The sequence below is a fragment of the Trichosurus vulpecula genome, chromosome 5, assembly GCF_011100635.1.
Source record: "Trichosurus vulpecula isolate mTriVul1 chromosome 5, mTriVul1.pri, whole genome shotgun sequence".
NCBI classification, from domain to species: domain Eukaryota; kingdom Metazoa; phylum Chordata; class Mammalia; order Diprotodontia; family Phalangeridae; genus Trichosurus; species Trichosurus vulpecula.
In genome coordinates this window covers 82,801,707-82,829,632 of record NC_050577.1, presented here as the reverse complement: position 1 = coordinate 82,829,632, position 27,926 = coordinate 82,801,707, and the positions used below count along the sequence as shown (strand labels likewise).

The 27,926-nt window shown below is 39.0% G+C and overlaps 1 protein-coding gene across 1 annotated transcript in view; it reads right to left on the bottom strand.

The window, feature by feature from the left end:
* The window catches only part of DIP2C (disco interacting protein 2 homolog C), a 592,611-nt gene that overhangs the window by 129,978 nt on the left and 434,707 nt on the right, over nucleotides 1-27,926 (bottom strand). Inside the window, exons 15-18 of the mRNA XM_036759139.1 lie at nucleotides 27,528-27,592; nucleotides 22,891-22,984; nucleotides 22,573-22,692; nucleotides 19,886-20,000 (exon numbers count right to left, since the gene is read on the bottom strand). Of these exons, the coding sequence (XP_036615034.1) occupies nucleotides 19,886-20,000; nucleotides 22,573-22,692; nucleotides 22,891-22,984; nucleotides 27,528-27,592 (394 nt within the window). The remainder of the gene's footprint in view (nucleotides 1-19,885; nucleotides 20,001-22,572; nucleotides 22,693-22,890; nucleotides 22,985-27,527; nucleotides 27,593-27,926) is intronic.

Here is a 27,926-nt window from a genome sequence, read left to right as displayed (position 1 = left end):
GCTCCGTGGGCGATAGCCCTTACCCAGCAACCATCCAGGCTGTCCTGGGCTGGAGCCCTGCTTCCCTCTGCTATTTCATGGGTTCTGTAGTTCTAGAATTTGTTCAGAGCCATTTTTATAGGTACTTGGAGGGTCCTGGGGGAGAGTTTTAGGCCAGTCTCTGCTTTCCAGCCACCATCTTGGCTCCACCCCTGCATGCTTTCTTTCTTAATGAGTTTACGCATCAGAACTGCTGGGACAGTGCTATGCATACAGTAGGCATTTAATCTATGCTCATGGAATCAAATGTGTTTACTGAATTGGGCCACAGGAAAGTTGGGTAGTGGGGCAGGAAAGCAGCAGCTTCAGCCAGAAGCCCTGGGAAGCACAGTATGCTTTCTTACAGGCTGGGGTTGCTTTTGGCTGGCACAGAGGAACTGAGACAAGAAGGAGCTCCACTTCTGGTGTAACTGAAGCTGGGCCACAGAACCTTGTGTTCACAGAGCCACTTAGTATTTGGCTAGAAAGCTTCAGGTGTAATAAAGCACTCAAATGGCAAGACCCTGAGGAAATGATGGAGCTAAAGATGATTTAGAAGAACTTTGGGTCCAGCCAAGCATACAAGGAAATGAGCAGGAGAATCATCACACTGACAGCTGGAAGGGACCCTCATGGATCAAGCAGGAGTGATTCTGATTGTTGCCATTTCCTTGTGAAGCATGGAACTACAATGGATCCACTACAAATTTACAGGATCTAATCTCAACCCCATCCTCACTAAAGGAAAGCAATACTACTTCTCTTCTTCCTTAATTGATCTCCCTTTCCACTGACCATAGCAGCTATTCCAATCTTTTTCTTCATTAAGTTCCCCAATGGCACTCCTAAGCCCACCCCCTCTGCTGAAGACTGCCTTAGACATTAAGAACTTAGAACAGCTGCCCAATGCTCCTTCTCTCTTCTTATTTGTTTCACACTCTCCTGCTGTTACCTCCCACTATATTGAAATTTACTTTCATAATTGCTGATGAGGTGGTCCTTCTACTTGCCAAGGTCAACCCTGTACACCTATACTTGATCCTATCCCCTCCCACCCATCTTCTCCAGCAGATTGCCCCCACCATCACTTCTACTCTTTTTCTAATCTTTCATTTCTCCCTATCTACTGGTTACTTCCATGCTGTCTACAAACATGCCTAAGTTTCCTCCATCCTTAAAAAATTTCTCATTATATCATGCCAACCTTACATCTCTCCTACTCATTTTAGCTAAACTCTTGAAAATCTGTCTATGATTGCTGCCTCCACTACCTCTCTTCTCAATGTTCAATGGAAAGCTCCCTCTTCAATATTACTGAGAATCTCTAAATTGAACTCAAACCTATTGTCCTCTTCTTGATCTTCATCCTTCTAGAGTTTCTGCATGCCCTCACATTGTTGACCACCTTCTTCTTGATACTTTCTCTTCTCTGGGTTGTCTTTATTCTTCTCTCTCTCTCTCTCTCTCTCTCTCTCTCTCTCTCTCTCTCTCTCTCTCTCTCTCTCTCTCTCTCTCTCTCTCTCTCTCCACCCCCCCCCCCATCTGCCCAATTGCTTCTTCTCAGTCTCCTACATTGTCATCTATGCCTCACTAATGGCAGGTGTCCCCTAAGACTCTGTTCTGGGTCCTCTTTTCTTTCTGTAATCTCTTACTTGGTGATCTCAACCCAAGGATTCAATTATCTCTATGCAAACAATTCCTAGATCTATCGGCATTTATCCTAACCCTTGTCTCTCTCCAGAGCCCTTCAAAGTTTTAGTATTCTGTGTCTCATAAAATAGAACAAAGAATAAATTGAAGCACTTTGGAAGGCTAAGTGGATTTGAATCCATATGACCAAAGAAAGCACTTTCTTCCCATTTCCTTCTAGTCCCTTATTATATTCACTATGCAAATTTCTATGTTAGAAAGTTTCAAACAGGAAAAGTGATTTGAGATGGTAGGTGAGTTTTTACTTATTCTCCCAATTTGCTGTTTTAATTGCTATTCTGCATAATTGTTATTCTTTTATTGCTAATAGCAAGCCATTTATTTAAATAGCATCTTTTTGCTAAAAAGCCCAAAAGGGCTTTTCAAACATTCCTTTAATCAACATTCTTACAATACTTATCTGTAAGTAAATTCAGTGATATCACCTGAGTTTTACAGATGGAGGCTGCACCAGAAGCTGGGTAACTCATCTGAGGACACTGCAGTGCCTGGTAATCTCTTGATTTATATTTGGCAATTATACTGCCTGAGAGGCAGTGCTATTGAGCATGCAGAGAAGCCTCTGAGTCCATAATTCTCTTAAGTACTTTTCTCTAGTTTGGGGGAGGTCTAATTTGACCAGTTAAGTACTCCACGGCAGTGCAGACTGAACCATGAAAAAAAAGATTACATTTTGCAAGCAGCAGGTATATATGTTTGGGATAAGGGGAGTTTTTTTTTCCTCATTATGTTCATTTTGACCCTGGTCTCCGCTTCTAAGCTTCTAAGGTAAGCTTGCCCACAATGATTTTCTACTCACCAATTAACTCCATTTTTTTTTTCTAGAAGGAAGGATTAGAAAACTCACATTGTTCCAAGAGAAATCAAAAGTGACCGAAAATATGAGTGGATGTCAATTCAGAATTGTATCCATATCCTTCAACTATGGTGTTCATTTATACAGAGTGCTTTAGTAATATTTAGGTTAAGAAAAACAAGAGAGGAAGCTAGGCATAGTTGAGAAAGGAAGACCAGGTTTCAAGTCCAGACTTAGATGTTCAAGCTGTGTGTCCAGGGGCAAATCACTTAACCTCTCAGTGCCTTCACACAATCAAGCAAGCATTTTTGAGGGCACTTAGCATGTTCTAGACCAGAAATGTTAAACTCTCTGTAAAATACCCACATGCAGGCTAGAACAAGATCAAAATGTAATTGGGAAATGTTTAGCAAAATAAATAAAAATATAGTACAACTCAGGTAATGTTTATTCGTGGTTTTCTAAGTCAAAATGTGGCCAGAAGTGATTTGTTTCTATTTGATACAAGAAAAAGGAAAAACAGCTCCTGTCCTCAAGGGGCTTACATTTTAACAAGAGGAGACCACATACATAAATCAGACCATATAAGATAAATACAGAGAAGATGGAATGTAACCTTAGAGGGCATGGTACAATGCTCTAAGACCACAACTGTCACACAAATCATTGATCTGCTTGAATGAAGAAAGTTTCTATAACAGGAGTACCCCACACAGATGAAATCAATGGTCCCTCATTCTTGTGTTCTCGTTCTTTCTCCTTTTCTCCCTCTCTCCCACTCTCTCACTCTCCCTCTCTCTCCCCCTCTCTCTCTCTCCCCCCCTCCTTCTACTGAGCTACTTAATAAATGCAAATGCTAATTCTCTACTGGATTATGAGGACATAGTCATCTGTCCCTAACACAATATGCCAGGTGGACTGCCATTGGTAGCAGAGGATACATCAACTTGCATGAGAATTCCAGTACCAGTCTCCTTTCTAACAAGAGATAAAAAGCAATTAACCTCATCTAAGGAATTTGCCTTTGACAGAGGCATATACATAACTCATTGGTCAAACATATTTGATTTTCTTTATAGAGATTGTGTGTCTCATTTGCTTTTTAACGAATCAATAAAATGTGCATTGCAATGCCCCCAGCAGTATTGGACTAACCGTGCACAACAGCTGAATCTGCTCCACATGCTGAAATGTGCAACCAGAGTGACAATGATTAACCTTTTCCTACTCGCCTTTTAAAGCATAATCATTTTAATAGAGTGGGTGAAAGCTTGTTTTACTTAATAACGTAGCCTCTGACCTCATATATTCAGGCTGTACTTCAAGTCTTTAATATTATATTCGGTGAATGCAGAAAAACAAGTTCTTAGTTAAAAAGCAGAATGTGACTTGAATATGCATTTGTGGTTTTAAAAGATAAATATTCTAAAGTGAATTTCAGTTATACTCCATAGAATGTAAACTCCTTGAGGGCAGGAACTATTTTACTTAGTTGCTGAGGTCCAGTACCTTGCCCACTTAATAAGCAATAAATGTTTGCTTAATTGAACTGAATGATAACTACAAAAATACCTCACATCTATATAATGTGGTAAGGTTTACAAAGCATTTTCCTTACAACAAACCCCCTGAGTTAGCTAGGGCTTTATCTCCATTTCTTCTTTCCCTCTATTTAATATTTTAGAGATAAGGTAACGGGTTCAGAGAAATTTAGCATACGGACCTTAGAGATGATCTAGTCCAATCTCTATCAGATGAAAGAACTGAGGCCCAGAGGGAACATGACTCACCCAAGGTCACATAGTAAGCAGTAAACTCAATGGATCTGACTCCAATAAAAATCAATTGCTTCTTTCCACTAACCACATTGCTTCTATAGGACGATAATGGTTCATAATGAACCAGTTATGGACAATGTAATTGAATTTGTTTCCAGATTTGTATGTTTCCTGACTTATACCTGAGCCTGGAGAACAAGACTGAAATTGGGAGCTGGCATGTGTTCTGTTCTAATTTCATGGAATTTTAGGATTTGGAAGGCACTTTAGTGGTGATCTAATCTACCTTGATAGAGAAAGCCATAGTAAGATGATTTAAGAAATATGGGAGATTATGAGAGATTACAGAAGAAGGTTTTGGAAGAAAAGAAGACAGCAAAAGAAGGAAGGAGGGAGGGAAGGTAAGAAAGGAAAAGGAAAGAAAGGAGAAAGGATTTATTAAGTACCTATTATGCCCTAGGCACTGTGTAAATATTATCTAACTGGATCCTCATGACAACCTTGGAAAGTAAGTGCTATTATTGTCTTCACTTTACAGCTCAGGGTTCTGAGGCAGACAGAGGTTAAATGACTTGCCCAGGGTCTCATAGCTAATAAATGTCTGAGACCATATTTGAATTCAGGTCTTTCTGACTCAAGGCCCAGTGCTCTATCCACTGCACCTAGCTGCCTCAGGGAAAAAAAAAAAAGCCTTTTCCTAACTTACTAACTTGCTTACTAACAAGATTTCCAATCTAAATAAAGCAACCATGGCTGTTCAAATCTACTCCTGGAGAGTGTGCCAAATTATACTGAAGGGAAACCTCCGTACAATGGGAAAGTCTAAATGGTCCATCCAGTTACAAAAAGCATTCACCACCATTTCTGCCCATCAAGGGTTAGCAAAATATATGCTTAAAGAAATTAACAAATCAAAAAAAATTGCTCCTTTTTGACATGGCTTTATTAAGACACAGGTGAAGCAATTCACTTAAGTACTATCTTTAAAAGTTAACATTAAGCTGTCAGTCTTGATTTAGCACCTTGAAATCTATACCTTTCATGTAATTTGTAAGCAGTTCCTTCAGTTTCTTCTTGATTTTTTACCTCTTGCCAATATTTATCAGAGAACTAAAACGGCATCCTAGGATCAGACGATCACAGATTTAGAGCTGAGCAGGATTTTAAAGGCCAACTAATCCAGTTCTTGGTCACACTTCAAGTAGGTGTTAAGAATCAGATCTTGAATCCAGACCTGCCTAACTCCAAGCCCAGAACTTTAGCCATTAAAGCTAACCTATCTCTGTTGTGCCCTTCAAGGAGCTGTTGACAAAAAGCACAATAGTGTACTAGGCAAAGAGGGTGTCAGAAGGAGTATAAAAGCAGGTGCACACATACTACTGCTCTTGGGAAATTTGATTAGAAGTCCTTCATACAAATTGATATGACATTTTTTGCCTTCTCAATGTGTGGAGGAGAGGTGGGAGTGAGGGAGAGAACTCAGAACTCAACATTTTAAAAAATCAATGTTAAAAATAAATATGTAAAACATTTATTTAAAAAAATAAAAAGAGATTATAAACCCCATCCCCGCCCCCACCCCAGGACATCCTTCAGACAATTCCAGTGTTCAATTTTATATCCCACTGGGATGGGAATAGCTCTTCCACCTGACCTACAAATTTTATCCCTTGCCATGTGGGTCAGCTGAGTTGGCAAAATCTTAAGCTTTTCACGCCATGAACCTACCCCTCAGATGTCAAATGCTGCTGCCATGAGTGTCATTTGGTCTTAAAAGTTTTGCTCTCTGTTTGGCCCAACAATGATGGAAGTGATCCAAAAACTGGGCTCCTTCCACACTGACCACACAAGTGGTTGTCTCCTTGATGCTAAGCCTGAATAACAGCAAGTACCGCTATATATACTCTGTCAAAGTCCTGCTGCTCCAGTCATTATAATCATCATCCAAACTGATGTATGGATTCACTGCCTCCAGCCTAGGGGTCTCCCCGAAATTAGAAGTGGTTTGGTGATCCAATCTTTCCTAAGCACGGTCCCACAGAGATGATTCTGTCAACCCCCACCCTCAACTTGGAAGGAAAGTGGAAGGTGTAGTGGTAATGAGATTAATTTCCATGTGGGATTTGTGGAAATTAGTTTCATCACTTTGCTGTCATAGGTTTTTTTCAGTGCTGGGGATCTACAGCTGGAAATTTCTCCCTCCTGGCTCCCTAAGGAAAAGGCAGCCCTTCTCCTTGCCAGAGCTGACCCTTCTACTTGTGCCTTTGATTCCCATCTCCTCCAGGAGTTTGCACCTTTGATCATGCTTTCTCTTTCATCTTCAATCTCTCTTTATCCACAAACTTTACTCTGATGCCTACAAACAGGCCCAATGCTCCTCTACCTTAAAACGAAACAAAACAAAAACCTTTCACTTGACCCTATCATCCCCTTAATTATATATGTGTATATGTGTATTTTTAGACACACATATATACTCACATCCTCATGTCTCCTTCCTTTCACAACCAAAAGTCTAGAAAAGCCCATCTATATTCCTTGTCTTCGGCTTCTCCTCTCCCTCTCACTTCTCAGCCATTTGTAATCAGATTTCAATCTCAATCAATCGATCAAACTCCATTCAGTAATTATAAGTGCTGGACATACAATGAAAGGTAAAAACAGTTGCTGATCTCAAGGAACTTATATTTTAATGGAGGACACTATATATACACACACACAGGATGCATTTAACAGGGTGACTTTAAAGCAGAAAGCTCTAGCATCTGGGAAGGACTGAGAAAGACCAGCAGAAGGGGACAAATGAACTGTCTTGAAGAAAGCCTGAGATTCTAAGAGGTAGAGGTGAGGAAAGAGAATAAAAGGCAGGAAGAAGAGTCCGGGCAAATGTGAGGAGATAAGAAATGGACTGTTGTGTGCCAGGAGCACCAGGAGGCCACTGTGGCTGCTGGATCACAGAATACAGGCAGGAGGGTAAAGTGTAAAAAGACCAGAAGGGACAGAAGGGGCCAGGTTGTGAAGCACTTTAAATGCCAAACAGAAAGGGCTCTCCAAGGTCACCGATGGTTTCTTTAGTGCTAAATCTGATTTTTTTTTTTTAAATCTCAGTCCTTATCCTTCCCGACCTTGACGCTCATGGATCTTCATGATGCTGTTTTCTCCCTGTTTGGCTACTTCCCAGTTTCCTTCGCTGGAACAATATCCATGTCCCACCCCCTTTTCATAGGTAGAGTTCTGCCTTGGTTCCTTTTCTCTTTCTAGGTTCTTTCTTTTAGCGAGCTCATCAGTTTCTATGGGTTCAATTAACGTCTCTAGGCAGATGACTCCCAAACCTAACTGTTCAGTTCTTATCAGATGAAACCCCTAACTAGGCCTAGGACCACATTACCAACTGCTTGTGGAACATCTCCACTGAGGAGTCCTATAAACACATGTCTTACATACAAGATGTCCAAAACAGAATTCATCATCTTTGTCCTCAAAGGTCTTTGGAACTTTTCTATTTGTGCAAAGGGGAATTACCTTCCTTATTACTCAGATTCACAACCTCAGAGTCTTCTTTTGCCTCTCCCCTTGCTACATCTCTCCAATGCCTTGTGGATTCTATCTTCATATCAATCCTCATATTTGACCCTTTAACTCCACTCACACGGCTGCCACTCTATAGTCTGTGTCCTTATCAATTCCTTCCTGAAATATTCCAATTGCCTGCTAATTAGTCTCCCTTGCCTCCAATTTTTCCCTTCTATCATCCACCCTCTGCACGGTGGTTTGAGGCCTAGGCCTAGAGCCAGGAAGACTCATCTTTCTGAGTTTAAATCTGGCCACAGACACTTATTAGCTTTGTGACCTGAGGCAAGTTGCCTAACCCTGTTTGCCTCAGTCTCCTCACCTGTAAAATAAGCTGGAGAAGGAAATGCCAAACCACTTCAGTATCTTTGCCAATAGCACCTCAAATGCGGTCACAAAGACTTGGACACACTAAAACAACTGAACAACAAATGTATCCATTTTGGTGGGGGCCATAATTTTGTGTCCAGTTTGTCTACCTTTTAGATTGTCTAGGATCAACGAATATATGACCTGCTGTCTTTTTTCTGATTTATTGTCTACCTATGACATCATGCTAATTTTAAATGCAGTAGTGTGGTATAATGCTGCAGTCAGGAAGGTCTGAGTGTGAATTCCACCTCAGATTCTCCTAGAGAGTTGTGTGATCCTGGATTAGGTTCCTTACCATTCTCAACCTCAATTTGCTTATCTACAAAGTGGGGATAGTAATATTACTTTCAGCATAGAGTTATCATAAGTATCAAATGAAATAATATACATACAACATTTTGCAAAACATGAAACCCCATATAAATGTGAATTGTTATTTTAAAAAACTGACATTATTTTGCCTGTAGGCATTCATGGTATGCTAATTCTTACAAATTGCCTCAATTGAAATATTACAAGCATGGAGATTTTTATTCCTCAAGAATACTTTTCAGCTTATGCTTGTGAAATCAAGAAGGCAGAATACCACTGGCCCAAGGATACAGACCATACTTAATGCCAATGGAGATGGGTAATGCTTCCCAGAGAAGATCATTAATTCTGACTCAGCCTGGGCAGCCATCTCAAAGTACTTACTAGATGCCTAATCTATATGTTCTATTGTATTGTAAAGAGCTATACAAATGCTAATTATTGTTGTTTTTATTATCATTGCTGCTGTTGCTCTGTGTATTTTAACAAAGTAATTTTGTATTTATTACGATTATGAATTAAATCAAATTAATCTTGCATCCTAAGGTGAATTTATTGTGGAAAGTAAAATTTTAGAAGTGAAAAATGGATAATTACATACACACATACTATGTAGATTACTCAAGTTCTAATCCAATGCTTCATTCTTGGATAAAAGTGGCTTTGGAATCTCCAAGACTATATTAGGAAAGTGTATATTCTGTCAGCTTTACCAAAATCACAAGGCTTCAAGTACAGATCCAGGGAGGAGGAATATGTTTTCTGTTCAAGGACCAAGAAATCTGAATGCAGGAGGCTCATTATCAGATTGACCATGGGACAATTTTTCAACCATGATAAATACCAAAGGTAATTTATTAGGTCATAGAGGGGTTAAAATATGCCTTTGAGTAGAGAATCACCAATCACCAATAAAATCACACTTCTGAATTGTGTGTGTGGGTTTATGTGTGCGTGTGTGTGTGTATACGCATATATATGTGTATATATGTATGTGTATGTATGAGTTTGTGTATATCTACATATATGTATGTATTACAGATATGTACAATACATGCTGCATCCCTATATATTGTATATATGTATTATACATAATCCATACTACATACGTATACATATATATATATATATATATATGTATACACATGTATATATGTATACATCTAGATCTGTGACTTCATAAGCTTACAATAAGAAAATTCCCTTTACTCAGGTGGACCAGCCACTGCTTTACAACCTATCATCTTACAGAGTTGCTGAAAGACTTTCCCAGAGAATTGACTTGCCCAGGGTCACACAGACATTATTGTCAGAAGTAGTGAATGAACCTACGTCTTCCTCACTCCAAGGCTGGTTGTCTATCCACTAGGCTAGATTTTCTCTTAGATATGCATTAGTAGACATATGAGCACACACAAAGACAGACTAAAACTATAGATCAATACAACACACAAAAGGTTTGGTTTAGGTAGGCTACAATAATTCAGCATGGCAGCAACAGATAGAGCTTGCACCCTAATCATATGACCTTGGGCACTTAAACACCTTGTGCCTCAGTCTCCTCATCTGTAAAAGACAGTAGTTTGACTTGATGGTTTCTAAGATCACTTTTAACTCTGAAGGGATGATCCAGTGAGGTTGCAAGTGTGTTTTGCATGCTGCCATCTGAAGGTATTTTGCATGTGGGAAATTCCAAAAATCATCCTCACTTCGAGCAGCACCTTGGGTTTTGAATCCATACAATGATTTAGTAGATGCCCAATTAACAATAAGATGAAACATGCAGCATAGTAAGAGCTGGCTGGGATCATCTCAGTAAATAGCTTCTCTGGCAATACCCCAAGTCTAACTTGGTTTTGCTTTTCCTTTTATAGACAATATTGATGTTAGAAGGTTGAAGTCTATGGTGTTATATTTGATTTCCAAAGATGGAGAGAATATGCAGCCATTGATGCTGCTGCCTCACTCTGAAAGTTTTAATTTCAAGGGAGGTGTCCATGGTCTTGAAAACCTCAGCATTTTTCAATGCTCTTGTCACTCTCAATGACTCCTCTGGAACAGAGAACTTGTTTCGTCTTGCATTAAGGTGGGCACCTTGTAACTGGAGATCTAGAGAAGTCAGGAACCCCATTCTTGTCATTAATAAAGTGTTAGCAATACAATTTCAGTCTGAATCAAACTACCTAAGGAGCTGATCCATCACACATCCTCCTGGAAGGTACTGTGGGTACAGCTTCTAAGGACACATACTTTCTGCGTTCAAGTCTAGAGAGCTAAGTTGCATGTGGAAAGAGCACTAGACCTGGGGTCAGGGAGACCTGAATTTAAATGTGAATTCAGATGCTTTACTGCTTGTGTGACCCTGGGCAAATCACTGAACCTCTTTCTGCCTCAGTTTCCTGTAAAACATGGATAATAACAGTACCTACCTCCTAAGACTATTGTGAGGATAAGATGGCAAAATATTTTACAAACCTTAAAGTGTTACAGAAATGCTATTACTACTACTGCTGCTACTATTACCACTAAGCCCTCATAGGAGATGCCTGTCTTTGCTAGAGCAAGGGAGCTGGTAGGAAGGCAGGAGAAGGAGGATATTAGTTTCATTAGGGGAACGGCAAAGAACAGATATACACAGAAATCAGACACTAGTACCCTAATAGTATGGCAACAAGTCATCAGAACAGTGTGATATTATGTACTGGAATAGGCAGAAATATGTCAGGAAAGTTGCTATTGCAATTTGTTATTGCGCCTGTCTCAGAATGACCTCATATTTATTGTGTACATAATTCTATATACATGTTGTTTTCTCCATAGAATGTAAACTACTTGAGAGAAGGGACAGTTTGATTTTTGTCTTTGAATCTTTCGTGCCTTGCACATAGGAGGTATTTAATAAATACTGAATGACTGATTTCATGGCCAAGTTAATAGATATCAGAGATTGACTGACTTAATGAATGAGTTGACATAATTGTGACAAAAGCATCTGCAGCATTGCATGTCCCCAGAAACACTAGTCATGCTGCAAACATAACATGATGAATGTAATATCTCAACTGAAAAAGCCATGCAGAAGAGAAGCATGGGATGATTATATGAACTGATACAAAGAGAAGAACCAGAAAAATAACATATACAATCACTACAAGAATGTAAAAGGAAAGAACAAAGACAAAATAAACAAAACTGAATGCTATTTAATTATAATGACCAACTTTGGTCCTGAAGAAAAGATATGAGACTGTCCCTCCCTCTCTTCTTTATTCCGTGTTACTGCGGGGTTTTAGCTGGCACAGTGTATAGAGTGCCAGGCCAGGAGTCAGGAAGACTCATCTTCTTGAGTTCAAATTCAGCCTCAGATGCTTACTAGCTGTGTGACCCTGGGCAAGTAATTTAACCCTGTTTGCCTTAGTTTCCTCATCTGTAACATAAATTAGAGAAGGAAATGACAAACCACTCCAGTATCTTTGCCAAGAAAACCCAAAATGGGGTCACAAAGAATCATACAAGACTGAAAAATGATTGAAAAACAAAAACTACGGGTGTGGAACATTGGATATTGTTGGACTCCTTTGATGTGTTGATTAGATTTGTTGAATTGCTTTTTTTTTCTCTTCAATTTTTAAAAAATATTTTGTTATAAGCAACATCTCTAGGTTGGGGAGAGTGGACATATTGGGAAAGGAAAATGACAGAAAAACAAAAAATACTAATTTTAAAAAAGAAAAAAAATGCTATTTGGCCATGTTTTTTTTTTTCCCCATGAAATTACTTATCTTGCTCTGATTACATTCAACAATCCCTAAATGGACCACACTAGTTAGTTCAGTGCCTCAGAATTGTATAAGCATTTCGTAAATATTTGCCATTGATCATAGACTAGAGCCAGTCCATATCGTCCAAAAAATTTTCACCACAGCCTTAGAGTGATAATATAATAATAATAATAATAATGAATGACCCCAAGTTTTTTCTAAAAACAAAGAGCTGGATACTCCTATAGATTATAGGTTGTGTGTGTGTGTGTGTGTGTGTGTGTGTGTGTATGTTTATAGATTTTATATACATACTTCAACATTTTTTAACATTTCTAATGCCCAGTGCATGTTTTGAGGTACTTGTTAGGCATTTTATTCCAGAGCTAATACTAAGAAGATATCCAGATCTTACTATACTTAAACATTTGATTTTTACTTCTATTTATAAACTCCATGTACAAGCTGCACTGAGAGACAGCTGGCCACATGTTCCCTAAGATTATAGTGCTCAAACTGATGAAATCATTCAGCCTAAACCATCTGAGACCATATTAAGGAGCAATGCCTATCTGGTTTAAAAACCGAGGGCCTGTTTTCTCTTCTTGGGTACCATTTACTCCATTTCAATTTTCTCTCTCTTTTAAAAAGGTAGGGAAAGGAATTTAGTGCTCCACCAGCTCAGTTTAGAGGTTAAGCCACAGAGAATTTTAAATCCCAAATGGTAGCTGGAAAAGTTGGCATTCAGGTTGTACTTACAAGGTGGTTGTTGTTGTTTGGTAATAGGTGTGGCTTTTTTCATATACACTGCCATGATACATACACATACACACTGTTCTGTTCTAAGACTTTCAAAGCAACATTTGACACAATTCCTAAGAAATTGGAAGAAACCTAAAAGTTCGAGAGGAGAGAAATGGCTAAATAAGTTGTGAGACATTAGTGTAATGAAACACTAGAAGGAAACATGTAAACGGATGGAACAGCAGCAAGAAAACAGCTGAAACTACAAACCATAAAATAGCAATAAATACAGCTTTGCCCCTAAGAAGAGATGTATTTCTCTACCTTTTTTGCAGAGCAGGAGGGCTATGGGTATGGAATGTTGTATACTGTTGAATATTGCTCAACTCAATTGTTTTTGTTTATTCCTCTCTTTTATTCTTATAAAGGGTGGCTCTTTCTGAAAAGGGGCAAAAGAAGATATACTAGGAAATAAAGATTTGAAAACGAATGATAGCAGTACAAATTAACTTTATATAAAAGCACTGGGGATGTTACACAAAATGGTTTGAAATTACGATGTAATTCAATTTTTTTTGCTGCCCACTGCCCCTCCCCACCAATTATTTTTAAAATTCAAGAGCACAATGGAAGGACCATTCTCCTTACAACACTGGTATGGTCTTGAGGACTGCAGGAGCTCCCAGGAGCTTCCCAAAGTTTTTGCACTTTACTCGGGAAAGCCTCACATTAGCCCACACCATCATCATCAACTCTTAAATGACAGCACACAACAAGGCAAGTAACACCTGGAGAATTGTTGACAGCCCTTCCATTTTTTCATCTTAAAGTAGCCAACCTAGAAGCTTCAAGGCCAGTTGAAAAGAAGTGAAAACATTTTAAAGGTCTTCAGTTTTAGCAAAAAGAAGACACAAAGCAAAAATGACACTCATAATATGTCAGCAGCCTGAGGACATTAGAAAGCCTAGCACTGTTTTTCTTAGAGGGCTGGCCATACTTTCTGATGGATCGCATTGTCTTTTACCAGAGGCAAATCCAGTTGAGTCCATGACACTAGGTTTCAGATATAAACTCACAACCAAGGGCCACTTGTTTCATGCTTACGATGCTACCCCAGGTGGAACAGGTCAATATTCCCTTATTGTGACTTGTTCAGGTAGGTTGAAACTTTAAAGCATTAACCTGTTGCTTTTAGTTGTTAAAACTTAAAAAGGGAAGGCACAAGTTAGCCTTTTCCCCCTAAGAAAACAAGAAACAGAAGAAAGAAAGAGAGGAAAAAAATCACACTGAGGGGTTAGAGGATAAGCAGATGAGAGCCCGTAAGACTCACAGAAGGGCAGCAGAGCTGCTGGCTAATATCTCACCTCTGCCTCTTAGAATTCTCTGCTCCCTCAAGGCCAAGGGCCACCTCCTACACTCCACCCCTCTGACTCCCTCAGCTATTAGCAATGCCTCCCAGAAATAATATTCTTTTGTATTGCTTTATATTTTGTACTGACTTATCTGTTTTTGTGTCTTCTTGAGGGCAAGGGGTGATTTCTGTATTTTTAGAAGCTAGTATAGAATCTGGCACATAGTAGGTGCTTCCTGAATGCTTACTAAATTAAATCAAATTAAATCTTGTTGATTGTATCAATTACAAATTCATGATAATCTAAACGATCATTTACTCTGTCATTTTCATTCTCTCTCACTCTAATAGTTGCCTCCTTTCAGTCAATCTCAGTGAGGGTCTTCTATTCTAAGAACAAAAAACTAAAATTTTTTTTAAAAGCCCAAGTGTCCATTTTACCCTGGCACCTCTTCAAACATGCATCTTCATCCTTCCAGAAACAGTGGTTTGCACTTGCTGCCTCAATTTCTTCAAAACTCATCCTGTACAATCTGGCTTCCATTTCCACCACTCTACTGAAACTGCTATCTCCCAGGTCATCCCTGTCTTCCTAACTGCTAAATTTAACGCCTTTTTTTTTTTTAAATCTTTATCTTCCATGGCCTTTCTGGAACATGTGCCACTACCTTCTTCTTTTGGATACCTTCTCAGTTTCTGTGACAACGCTTTCTCCTGGTTCTCTTCCTGCCTGGTTGGACTGATCTGCACCTTGTCCTAGAACTCAGGTCTGCCAGCTCTCAGTCCAGTGTTATTCCATTATCTTCCATTGGATCAAATGAGCCATGAGAAGCATTTTGCAAACCTTAAAGTGTCATATAAATGCTAGCTGGTAGTATTATTTTTTAACCTGCTCCAGACTGGATGAAAGCAAGATGAAGTCACATAAGATTTATGAGACCTGTTAGAAAAGAACCTTGAAGGAAAAACTCCATAAATCCTATGAAAAGCTTTGCAAAATAAAAACAGGGGTGGAGGGCATGGGAGGGGGCACAGGGTATGACAGCATTGCATAGCTTCCTAGTTAGAATTCTACATAACAGATAGAAGATGTTTTGGATTATGATCTAAAGGCAGGAATATGATCAAGGAAAGTAGAAATTATGTCTGGGACAAACTCTTGACTCACACAAGTTCAGCCAAGATGTAATCATGGTGGCCCCACACTGGCATTCCTTCATCTACTACTTCCATCAGCTCCTTTTGTGACACCATCAGCTATGATGTATTAAGACAACGCTCTGTAGGGACGTTTGCTTTTTTCCTTCCACTGACTACAACCTGGATCAGAGGCCTTGTGCCAGTTACCTGGGAAACAGGTTAGAAAGACCATGGCTGCACTACTCTGGCTTCTTAAGTCCCATTCCAAGTACATGGGAAATAGCAAGAAGGCACATGTATAGCATGAAATACTTAATGAATAAAAGCCAGATTCACTGAAGGGACTACAACAGGTGATATGCTTAGCTACTTAGCAGAACTGGTTTTCATCTTGTGTTATTACTTCATGTCCTCTTTGTTAGCATGTCTGCACTACATTTAATTCCATTTTATTCAGTGGATCTGTGGGTTCAGACTGTTTGTTTGACAATGACAAAGGAAATCACATCCCCCAAGTGTGTTGCACCCTCTTCTCTAGAGGAGCATCAAAACAGTTGAAGGAACCCTGAAACTACCCAGGCGGTTCACAATCACGGGCTTGCAGAGAACATATCCTAGACTCCCCCCATGACTGGCAACTTAATGATAAACCGTCTTTTACAGTTTTCTATTTCTCATGCTATGTCTCGTCTCCCAGATGACGCTGTAAGATTTCTTTTTCTTCTCTTCCCCACTGTGTCCACTAGAGTACACAGTCATTAACTGTTGTTCAGTAACTATTTGTTGAAAGACATCTTGATTATTTGCCATTTGGGCTGGCTTTCTTCTTTTAGGCTTTCTCTTTTTTAACTCCCTAGTTGACACCAGTGAGACAGCTAGATGGTACAGTGGATAAAAGTGGCAGGCCTGGAGTTGGTAAGATTCATCTTCCTGAATTCAAATCTGACCTCAGATACTTACTAGCTATGTAACCCTGGGCAAGTCACTTAATCCTCTTTTGCCTCAGTTTCCTCATCTGTACAATGAGCTGGAGAAGAAATGGCAAACCACTCCAGTATCTCTGCCAAGAAACTCCAAATTCAGTCAAGAAGAATTGGACATGACTGGAAAATGACTGAATAACAAAACAAGTTGATACTAGCACACTCCAAGCCATTTTCATTTCCCTCTATGAAAATAACCAATGGAAATGATTACAGTAAGGTCTCGATTAGTCGCTTTATATATTACCCATATATTAATCCAAGGTTGGCTTCCCCTTGGTAGCCAGCTGCTAAGAAGCTAATTCCTCCTCCCTTAAGTTAGTAGGAGCTTGTGACTTCATCCATATAGGCAAATACAGGTGAGGAAACTTTCTCTACCACTACAGATCAGCAACCATTGGGAAACTGATAGAATATGTCAGAATCAGGTCTCCTGGACTCCAAGGCTGCTTCTCTTTCCACTATCTCACGTTGCTTCTCTTCTGTTTTTAAAGTGAACAAATTATTTTTGTTCACCTAAACAAAACGTAATAGGGTTTTCAAGGCCCTTTACTACCTGGCCCCCTCTAATCTTTCTGGTCTTCTTTTACTTTATTTCTCTCCATGTACTCTGTGACTCAGTGAGACTGGCCTCCTTATTGTTCCTCGAATGAGAAACTCCATCTCTCAGCTGTGAGTATGTTCACAGGTTGTCCTCCATATCTACAATTCTCTCCCTCCATCTTGGCCCCTAGGCTTTCCTGGTTTCTAAGACCCAGGTAAAAACCCATCTTCTATAAGGAACCCTTACTGATTCCCCTTTAATGCTAGCGCATTCTCTCTGTTAGTTATCTCCACTTTGTCCTAGATAATCTTGTTTGTATAGAGTTATTTTCAGGATATCTACAACATTAGACTTTGAACTCATTGGGAGCAAGGACTGTCTTTTTCTTTGTATCCTAAGGCCTTAGCACACTGCCTGGCACATGGGATTTGTTTAATAAACACTTTCCTGACTAACAAGAAAGTAAAACCGCTACAAATATACATATAACCAAACCGCTTCACACATATTGCATTGTAAGACCAAAGAAAGGACTAACCTCCAGCTCTCCTTTATTATTATTATAAATAATAATGATAATACTAATAGAAAATAATAAAATTGTACCTCACTTTATATAGTGTCTATGTCCCTAAAAATGAAATACATACTGAATTTTTGTAAATATATTCATATTTTCTCACTGACTTACATGGAGGTATCAAAGATGTTGCATCATCATTGCGGGATATTCCTTTCCGGTTAACCATCAATCTAAGTTATTCCACTCCTCTGCCTCTCTTGTCAAGACAGACCAATCTGTAAACCAACAGTTAACACCCCTAGAAACATGTTACTGGAAAGAGCTCTCCCAGTGAATCTTTTGTGAAGTAGAATCCTTTAGTCATGCAAATCATCTCCCTTAATTTCTCTCTTCTGTAAACTGGACTTTCTTATGGCAACTTTTCTTGGTTGCATGATCTTATTAGCCTAAATAAAACATAGCTAGGAAGGAAAATTGCTGCTCTGGTGAAGGCAAGTTATAGGAAACATTCAAGGCCCAAACAAAAATAATGATTGAATTTTTCACATACCCTTTTCCCCTCATTAGTGTGGACAACCAAGAGCTATCTGGATATTTGGCATCTGGGGTAATTGACAACTGAAGCTATTTAAGTGACAATGATGATTTAATGGGGTTTTTTTTTGGGGGGGGGTGCTTCTATTTTTATGTACGGTCAATAGGACTCTATCTTTCCCTCATCCTGAGCATAATAAAAACTTAGCCACCTCCTTCCCAAAGCACTTAAAAAGCTACCTCCATGCTAGACCACTAGGAAGAAGGCAGTGATGGTAGGGTGACTTATGACCAAGGACACTGAGAATAATGCTTAGGCTTAGTAAAAGCACCCTGGGAGATTTAATGCCCATGCTGAGAGAAAATCTGCTTATCACAGACCAGGCCCGTCTTTGATGTGTTATCAAGCTGCTCTGCTGCTCCAAAAATCAGCATTTTTCAAAATGCGTTCAGTGCAGTATTCCAGAGGGCAGAGTTGAAGACAGCATAACAACTTCATGTAAAATACTCAGATTTTACTGGGTCTAAAGTATTCACCATTTACTTCCTTCCCTCTTCCCCCCAAATTAATGGGCAGCAGATGCCAAAGACAAAACTGTCTGATAACTTTGTAGAAAAAACCAAAGCATTTATAAGAATAAAAGTTATTTTCCAATAGAAAGATAAATGGTCAGAGGTAATGAACAGGTATTTTTTCCTCATAAAGAAAAGCAAGCTATCAATGACCACATAAAGAAAGCTTCAAATCATTAATAATAAGAGAAATAAAAAAATTTTTAAAGGTAGAGTTTTCATCTCACACCCATCAGATGGGGAAAGATGACAGAAGATGAAAATGATAAATGTTGGAAAATCTGGATGAAGACAAATACCATTGGTACAGCTAGGTGGTGGGTCAACAATTCTGGAAAACAATTTAGAATTACACTAAAGCGTCACTAACATGGGCACTACTCTCTGATCCAGCAACACCACTACTAGGCATATATGCCCAAGGACTTCAAAGAGAATAAGAAGGTCTCACACATATTATACAAACACACAAACACACACACATATCAGTATTTTTTTTCTAGTAGCAAAGACTGGAACAAAAATAGATACCCGTCAATGGAGGAATGGCTGAAAAAATTGGGATGTAAGAAGGAAATGGAATATTATTGTACCATTATAAACTGCAAATATAAAGAATTCAGAGAAACTTGTTTAGAGCCCTTTGAACTGATGCACAATGTAACATAACCAGGGAAACAGTTAACATAATAACCACAGTAACATAATGAAAGCAACCTTCATTCCATCAGAAAAGGAAGAAGGACATTGAAGAAAGGAAGATCAGTAGGAAATACAGATAGAACAACTCTGATAATAATGTCAAATTTGTTGTGGGGGGGCGGGGGAAGAAGCAAGTTGTATGTGTCACAAATGAATTCACAGCTACGTGTGAATATTCTTTTTTCTGCTCTGCTTTGTATATGGCAATGCTTTGGCATTATGCAAGTTCTCAGATTCCCCATATTTGTTAATAATGACTCAGCAACACAACATTTCACTAACTCTAAAATCAGCCCCACCTGGTAACTATAAACGAGTATCCGGCCATTGCTTGGTCCTGAAAATGATGAATCTTATTTTCTATTCTACAAGCAGAGAATTAACACTGATATGATTTGGGGGCTTTCATTTGAGTTAGCTACTTCATCATGGTTTCTCTACAAGCTGTCTACTTTAATTAATGTAACCCAGTACCTTCGGATGGCCACAGTGAGAGCCTCTGGTGAGCTAGCGCAAGGACAAATGACCTCCTGTCGTAAGCCTTTACTTTGGAAGACATTGAGAAATGCATCACAAGAAGAAATAGACCCTAGAGTGGAAAATTCAGAGAAAGAAAAAAAAAATCAGACCACTGAAGTAATATGATTTATATATTAAAATGTCATAATATAGAATTTTAAGATGGTGAGATTGAGTTACAAAAGGAATTAGATAAGGAAAAAAGCCTCCTCCCATAACATTGAACTATGTATTTGGCAGTAAGAAATAATACCTTTTCAAAGTTCAACAATAAAAGGGGCCATGACTCATGGATTGAAAAGTGGACTGTTTCCTTCTATATTCTCATCATATTTTTACTGCTCAATGTAATATATTTTCATTTTTGTAAAGGAATTGGTCTGGCAATTTTAATAAGCACATTAGAAGAGAGGATCAGATCTGAACCAAGGCCTCTTCACAATTAAATAGAGAAAATATTCCTTAAAATGTTTATATAAGTTTTATTATATAGGTTTTATTTACATATAAAGCATCTAATTGTACTTGTAGCTTAGTTTTCCTTTGGGATGTTTGACGCCATCTTGTATATAACCCTGAGACTCTCTATCTATAACCCTCTAAATCTCTCATTGCCTTCTCCTCTCTTCTCTTTTCCTCCAACTCGAGAGGAAAAGATGGCCCTTCTTGTTGAAGCTCATGCCTCTCCCTTTACCCAAAGTGTCATTCTCTTCTGCCTCCTCCATGATCCTGCCCCAACAATCAGACCTGCTCTCTCATGAATCTTCATTTTCTCCCTGCCAATTAGCTCTTTTCTCTGTGTTCTAAAAAGTTGCTCCATTCTCCTCTACATTTCAAACAAACCAATCACAAACCCTTTCTTTGACTCTAAAATTCAATTTAGGCTACTCTCCTTTTCTTAAGCGACCAGCTTTTGGAAAGAACAGAAGTTTGCACTCAAAGCCTCCACTTCACCATCAGCCATCCAACCTTGCAATGTGATTTCTGCAACCACCATTCTAGAAAGAGTCACTAATGATTACAAAGTCACTAAGGATCTCATCACTAAAACCAAAGACTTTGTTTTTTCCCCCTGATCTCATTCTCATTCTCCTGTTCCCCTAGCCACATTTTACATGGTTGTTCACTCACTTCTTCCTCATATCATCTCCACCCTTGGATAACATGACGGTCTTGTGGTTTTCCTCCCATTTTTCTGTCCATTCCTTCTCTGACTTCTTTTCTGATTTATCAGTCTCTCCCTTCCTTTAAACATGTTGTCCATGGTTTTATCCTTAGCCATTTTCTCTCTAGATACTGCCTCCCTGGGTGACTACAGTCACTCTGATAGCTTACATTTTTACTTCTATGCAGATGATTTCTAGATCTATTTCTCTACCTTTAATCTCTCTCCAGAGCGCCAATTCTATATTTTCATCTGCCTGCTGGATATCCCAGGGACCTCTCAAAGTAACATGCCTGAAACTCCTCAATTTCTCCATTAAACTTTCACTTCTCTATTTTTGCTGATGTTGATTTTGCTGACCATCATCACCCAATCAGCCCAAATCATAACCATGAAGTTATTTTTTGTCTTTTCCCTCTCTCTCCCCGCTTTAATCCAATCAGTTGTCAAGTCCTGTAACTTGCACCTTAGAAATGTCATTTCTTACATTTATGCCCTCTTTCCTACTCCCACTGTGACCATCCTAGTTCAAGTGCTTATCTTATTATCTGGACCAGCTTGATAATATCTAAGTGGTCTTGTTGCCTCCAGATCTACTCTCTAACCAAACTTTCATATGGCTATCCAAAGAATCTTAATATATTCCTTTGATTACATCACTCCTCTACTAAAAAATCCTGAACAATTCCCTACTGCTTATCTATTAGTACATAAACTTCCAAGCTTGGCATTCAAGGTCTCCAAAATCTGCTTTCATCCTCTTGTTCTATCCCTTTTTTTCATAGCATTTAAATTCATACACTCTCCATTTCAGTCAAACTGAACTATTCTCCACACATTTTCCTATTTCTGTGTAGCCCCCTTCTATCTCTTTGCCTTCTTTGTTCAGAATGAGCTCAGTGTCCATGATGGACTTTTCATCTCTACCATCTCCATCTTCTGAAGCCCTTCCCTTCCTTCAAGGCCCAGCTAAGACATTATCACCTCCATTAAGTCATTCCTTAGCTCCATAACTGAAAGTGATCTTTCCTCCCTCAAATTTCTCACAGCAAATAGCTTAGATCTGTTTCTTACCCTCTTCAGTCTCCCTTTGTGAGATCGTTCATAATTAATAATGTACATGCCCTGTGCCTCATTCCATTTAAGAGCCTTGAAAGCATTTGTACCTTGTGTAAAAGTAAAAGCACAACATTTGTTTTAATTTTTGTATGTTGTTTCCCAAGTAAAAAGAAATGGTTAGCTTATGTTATAGAGACTAAGTTTGTTGCAGGATTTGCTCAAGAAAACTTCAAAAAACAATTTTCATCCCAAGGAACCTTGCAATCAAATTGTCTGGTTAGTGTTTGAATGTTTTGCTTCTTAACCAGCTAAGGACTAAAAATACAAAACAACACTGAAAGTGGCACAGCTCACAGAATGTGAGGATCTCTACTGGAGGTTTTGCTCCTGAGGGAAGGATTTTGAAGACATCACTTACAGGGGTTTGCTCCATCAGCCACTATCAGCATACGGAGAGACGAGAGGTTGATATCTCTTTGATCTCGATGTGCAACTAGTGCCCAATGCATGTCCCTGGATTTGACACAAGCCACTTTGGCTGAAAAAAACAAATGTTAATGAAAAAGTAGGAAGCTGCCCTGGATCAGGCCAGATGTTCCAAAAATAGGAAGGCAGGGAATAGGGCTTTATGACTAACCATGAAATAGTAATTATTGACTGCACAAAAATTCTGTTGTAATCAAACTGACATCTCCTGGTAACATCTCTGACTGAAGTGAAGGTCTCCGGTCCTTACCTTTGTATTGGCAGACCTTCTGTATCCAGGAAAGGGGGTTCACTTTCATTAAGGAATATGGGATACTGATCACATGCATCATATTCATGACACTCTGCAATAAAAATGAAACAAATTCACTTGGCAATGCAAACACATTGTCTTCAAAACATTAACAGCTAGAGAAGATCCCACCATATTGGCATGATAAAGATGCCAGGACTCCATGGGAAGAACAATTTAAGCACCTGATGAGAAATTTACCTTGTAGTAAGTTCCCAACTACAAGCTGGAAGGAACCTTAGAGGTCAATAATTCAATCCCCTTAATTTACAGATGAGGATGCTGGGCTCCCCAAAATGCTGCTAAAAATCTCATTTAGGCTTTCTCTGATCCAGTCTGTTGGAGTCTGCAACAATCTTCAAAACAAGGACTTGTACAAGGTCAACAACACAAGTGGTAGAGCCAGAATATGAACCTGGGTCCTTTGCCTCCAAATTCTGTGCTGTCTAACTCTACTTGCTCAAGGTTTTTGAGCCACAAAGTTTCCCCAGAGTAAACATCTTGTAGATTCCTCTAGAGGCCCTGAGGTCATCTGTGAATAACTTTTTGTTAATCCTTTTAGACACTCTTGGGACTGAAAAAGAATGCCAAAGGTAATCTGGTCTTCTTTTATGCCCCAGGTCTAACACCAGGTCCTCTTGATGGTATTTAAGCCAGATTCTTTTTTCCTCTCTTAGTAGAAGAGGTCATCATCCTTTTTATAATATAGCCTTTCACATACTTGAAGCTTGATCTTCTCTACCTTTATCTAATAAGCTCTATTTCTCAACCCCCTAAGCATTCTGGCATTATGCCTTTAATTAAATATAACCCTAAGGAATGGAGGAGGAGTGGGAGATTTGCTTTAATCATCCAGATAATTCTTCAGTTCTCCAATCAGCTTTGTCAGTGGATATGTGACCTTACCTATAGTGTAAGGGGAGAGAGGGGAGAAGGAAGGAGGGAAGGGGGGGGGAAGAGAGAGAGAGAGAGAGAAAAAGAGAGAGAGAGAGAGAGAGAGAGAGAGAAAAAGAGAGAGAGAGAGAGAGAGAGTGAGTTTTCCTTATGGTAAACTGAAGTCAACTGTCTATGGCTATAAGTTACAAAAGCTGGTACCCTACTTCACTGAGAAGGGGCATTTCCTCACTGGGAGTTCTCTATACTAATGAAATGACATATCAAATCCAAAAAAAATTGAAGACTAAAGGAACAGACTTATTTTTAAAAAGAGTGTTTAACTGTTTACTATGTAGCAGACTCTCTTACCCTACACCAATGGAATTAGACAACAGATGTGAATAGTATGAAATAGCATATAATTCCCCCAAAATTTGTATTTTGCTATGAGATATTATTTTCTTCTTTTCATTTGAATATGCATGAGCCATATTGGGAAAATTCATTGTTCTTAAAATAATATAGTTGTATTGTGACCATATTATAGAAAACCGACTTAGGAAAAAAATAACATGTATAGAGGCTATCCAAAAAGTCTTAGCGTAGTTTTAAGCTTATTTTGAGATACACTATGCATTGAATACACACACATATAAATGCACACACACATATATATATGTATAGATATATAAATACATATGCATGTTTGTATATATATGTATGAATACATGTTTATATATCTATGTTTAGTCATATCTATCCATATATATTTATTTATATACACATAGTGCTTACAATGTGCAAGGCACTGATAACCAACTGGAGGGATGTCCTATTTCACTATTCAGCTCCCCAGCTTTCTAGCTGAACCTTTTTTTCTTCCCCATGCTGAGAATGAACTTGCTCTTTCAAAGAGATGCAAAGTACCAGCCTAAGGAAGACTATCTTTCCCTCTGCCACAGGAAAGGTAATTCAGAAAGGATTTTGAACTTCCTTTTCTTCTAGCTCCTGCTAGGTTACAGGCTGTCATTCAGTGTGATAATCAACAGAGGCAGTGATGGACTACAGCCAAGGAGGTAAAATGTCACAAAGAAATTAAAACCAAGATTTTCCCCAAATAAATCACAATGTCAGGGCACAATAACAACATAACTATACCATCTTAGCTAAGTCACTTGCCCTTCAGGGCTTCAGTTTCCTCAAATGTTAAATTAAGAGGATTAATGACCTTGCAGCTCTAAGTTACCTTACAGCTCTGATATTTCCTGATTCATTTATTTAAGTGTGGTGCTAACGTGACCAAAAATCTTCCCCACCCATTCAATAGGCCTCAGGTGGAGTTAGTTAAGGGAAGCTTGATTAGGGAGGCTTGCTTGTAGGCAGGCCCACACCCTTTTGCTATTAGGTGCTAAGCGTCAGGCCTACACCCTGTGGGCAGCCATTGAATTCAGACTAGGGTGCTTCAGAGACTAGGCAGCTGTGAAGAAGACAGAACTGCAAGAAGAAGGTGGGGGGGGAAGAGAGAGAGAGAGAGAGAGAGAGAGAGAGAGAGAGAGAGAGAGAGAGAGAGAGAAGAGAGAGAGAGAGAGAGAGAGAAAATGAACTAGAACGGCTCTGAGAATGGCAAAGGCTTTCAGAACTGTAGTTAGGATTCGTGAGTGAGTGCATACAGAAAGGCCCTAGCAGAGGGGAAGGTTACAGGATGGCTTGGCTCTTTGTTGTAATACTGTGTTTTAATCTCCTTGCTGTTACATTGAGGTGGACTTACTGGTTTTGGAATACAATTACTGCTATGTTGAACTGGGGTTACTGGCTCTGGAATTTAATCCTCTGGTGTCTGAATAAATGTTTTACTTCCTCTGCCTTCTGTACAAAAAGTCTCTTATACTTTGCGATTCCAAACCATGCAGGCATATTCATGGTCACCATCAATATCATTAATCTTGCCTTACTGATACATTATATGGCATTTTTAAGTTCACAAGATCATAGGATCAAAGATACAGAGTCAGAAGAGGCTTAGAGGTCATTGAGTACAACCTCCTCATTTTTACAGATGAGGAAACTGAGGCTGATAGAAGGTTAAATGGCTTGTCTAGGGTCACAGCTAATTAAGTGTCTCAGGCAATATTTGAATTCAGGTGTTCCTGAATCCAGCTCTTGAATTTTCTCCACTGTGCCACCTAACTGCCTCATTAAAAAGGCTTTTATTTATTATCTCAATGGATCCTCACAACAACCCTGGGAGACTGGTAGCATGTTAATTTCTTCATGTATAAAATGGGGATAATGAAGCTCAGAAAAGATGGCCCATCCAAGGACCCACAGCAAATCACCTATGTACAGGGTGTCCCAAATATTAGAGGATCCCTAAGACTTTTGGGATACTCTGTATAGTGAAGAATTGAATGCAATGTTCATGTAAAACAGTGAGCTATTTTCATTAGTCCTACTACATCTCATTAGGTAATGTTATAGCCAGAGGAGAAAAACAGCATGTTAAAGCTAAGGTTGGTTTTGGCACCTGCATAATACAACAATATAATATGATAATATAACATAATAATATGATAGCAACCTCTGGCAATTACATAGTGCTTCAAGATTTGCAAAGAACTTTACAAGCATTATCTTATTTGAGCCTCACAGAAAACCCTGTGAGGTAGATAGTGCAAATATCCCCATTTTTCAAAAGAAGGAACAGATATAGAGAGGGTCACATGTGTGCTTGTGCACACAAACACTCACACACAGAGTTCATATTCCTGACCTTTAGGTCCAGCACAATCTCTACTTTGCCTCTCACTATTAGGATCAATAGTGCTTGAATGCCTTGGACAATGAACTTCATCCTATGGTTTTATTCACCCTCTACTCTTCATAGGACAATTATAAAAAAATGTTGAGGGGTGGGGCAGGGGGAGAAGGAAGTGAAAATTCTTACACATGAAACAGGCATGCACTGATTTCTGGGTAGTTATGCTAAATATGTTTTTAAAAGCTACCAGCTAAACAAACAAATAGGCTTATTTCTCTCCCAATATGCTTTCATTCTGAAATTGTCATCACCCATCAGTTGACATCTATAATAATAAGATACATATTTCTGTTCAACTCATGCTGAGTTTTCATAGGAAAATGGGGCAATTAAATGCTAGGCATTTTCTCTCCCTTCCCTCCGCTTCAGCATCATGGAACACTGGATCACCCAACATTCATAAACATAAATCTTTTTTTTTTAAAGATGGCATAAGGGAAGAGTCAAGGAAAGTTTATCCAAAACAGATTCATGGGAAAGTAAACTGAATATAAACAAGCAATGCATGACATTACTTCCTGCTCTGAAAGACAGCAAGGGGAGGGGAGGGGAACATTCATTTGTTGAACTAGAAATGACTGTAAGAAAGGCTCCCATCAGCAGCTATAATCTCAGTATGTGGGTCAGTGACTCAAGTCTGTTGCCACTGTGACCAGCTTGGTTTTCCTGCCTGGTAAGGAGATGAGCTAGCTGACAATGTAAGTTTTATTTTCCTTTAAAAGGCAATAATCATCTTTTCTTAAAAATGTGAAGGAAAGTACGTTATCATGAACCCATGCACAAGCCGGCATCCTCCTGATTCTAAGAACCTTGAGGAGGTACATTTGTAAATATATACAGACTTGAGGCTGGGGTAGTACAGGGGAAAGCAGGGGCATGCAGGAGGTGGTCACATACTCACCGTCAGGATCCCATGCCAGAGGCCAACATCCTTCTTGAAATCTAATACATTCACAATTGTTTCAGCTGTTCAACCAAAATACCACAAAGATAGTACTTGTTATAGCCCAGCACAGACAGGCAAAAGCAACTTAAAACCAAAAGGAAAATATGAGTAACAGACTAATATTAATTCAGCTTATTTTCACAGACAGTCTGATGCTCCCCAATAGATTCTTAAAAAACAAAACATCCTTTATCCTTCTAGAACCCTTGCCTCCGTAGGAAAGGCTAAATCACAGGGCTTTATACTAGCAGGCTTTGGACTGGTTCAGCCATGAATTAAAAGTGTAGGGGATAAAATGGAAAGATGGGGGCAAAGTAGGGAGTGTTAAAAAGGACAACAAGAGGGATTTTTCCC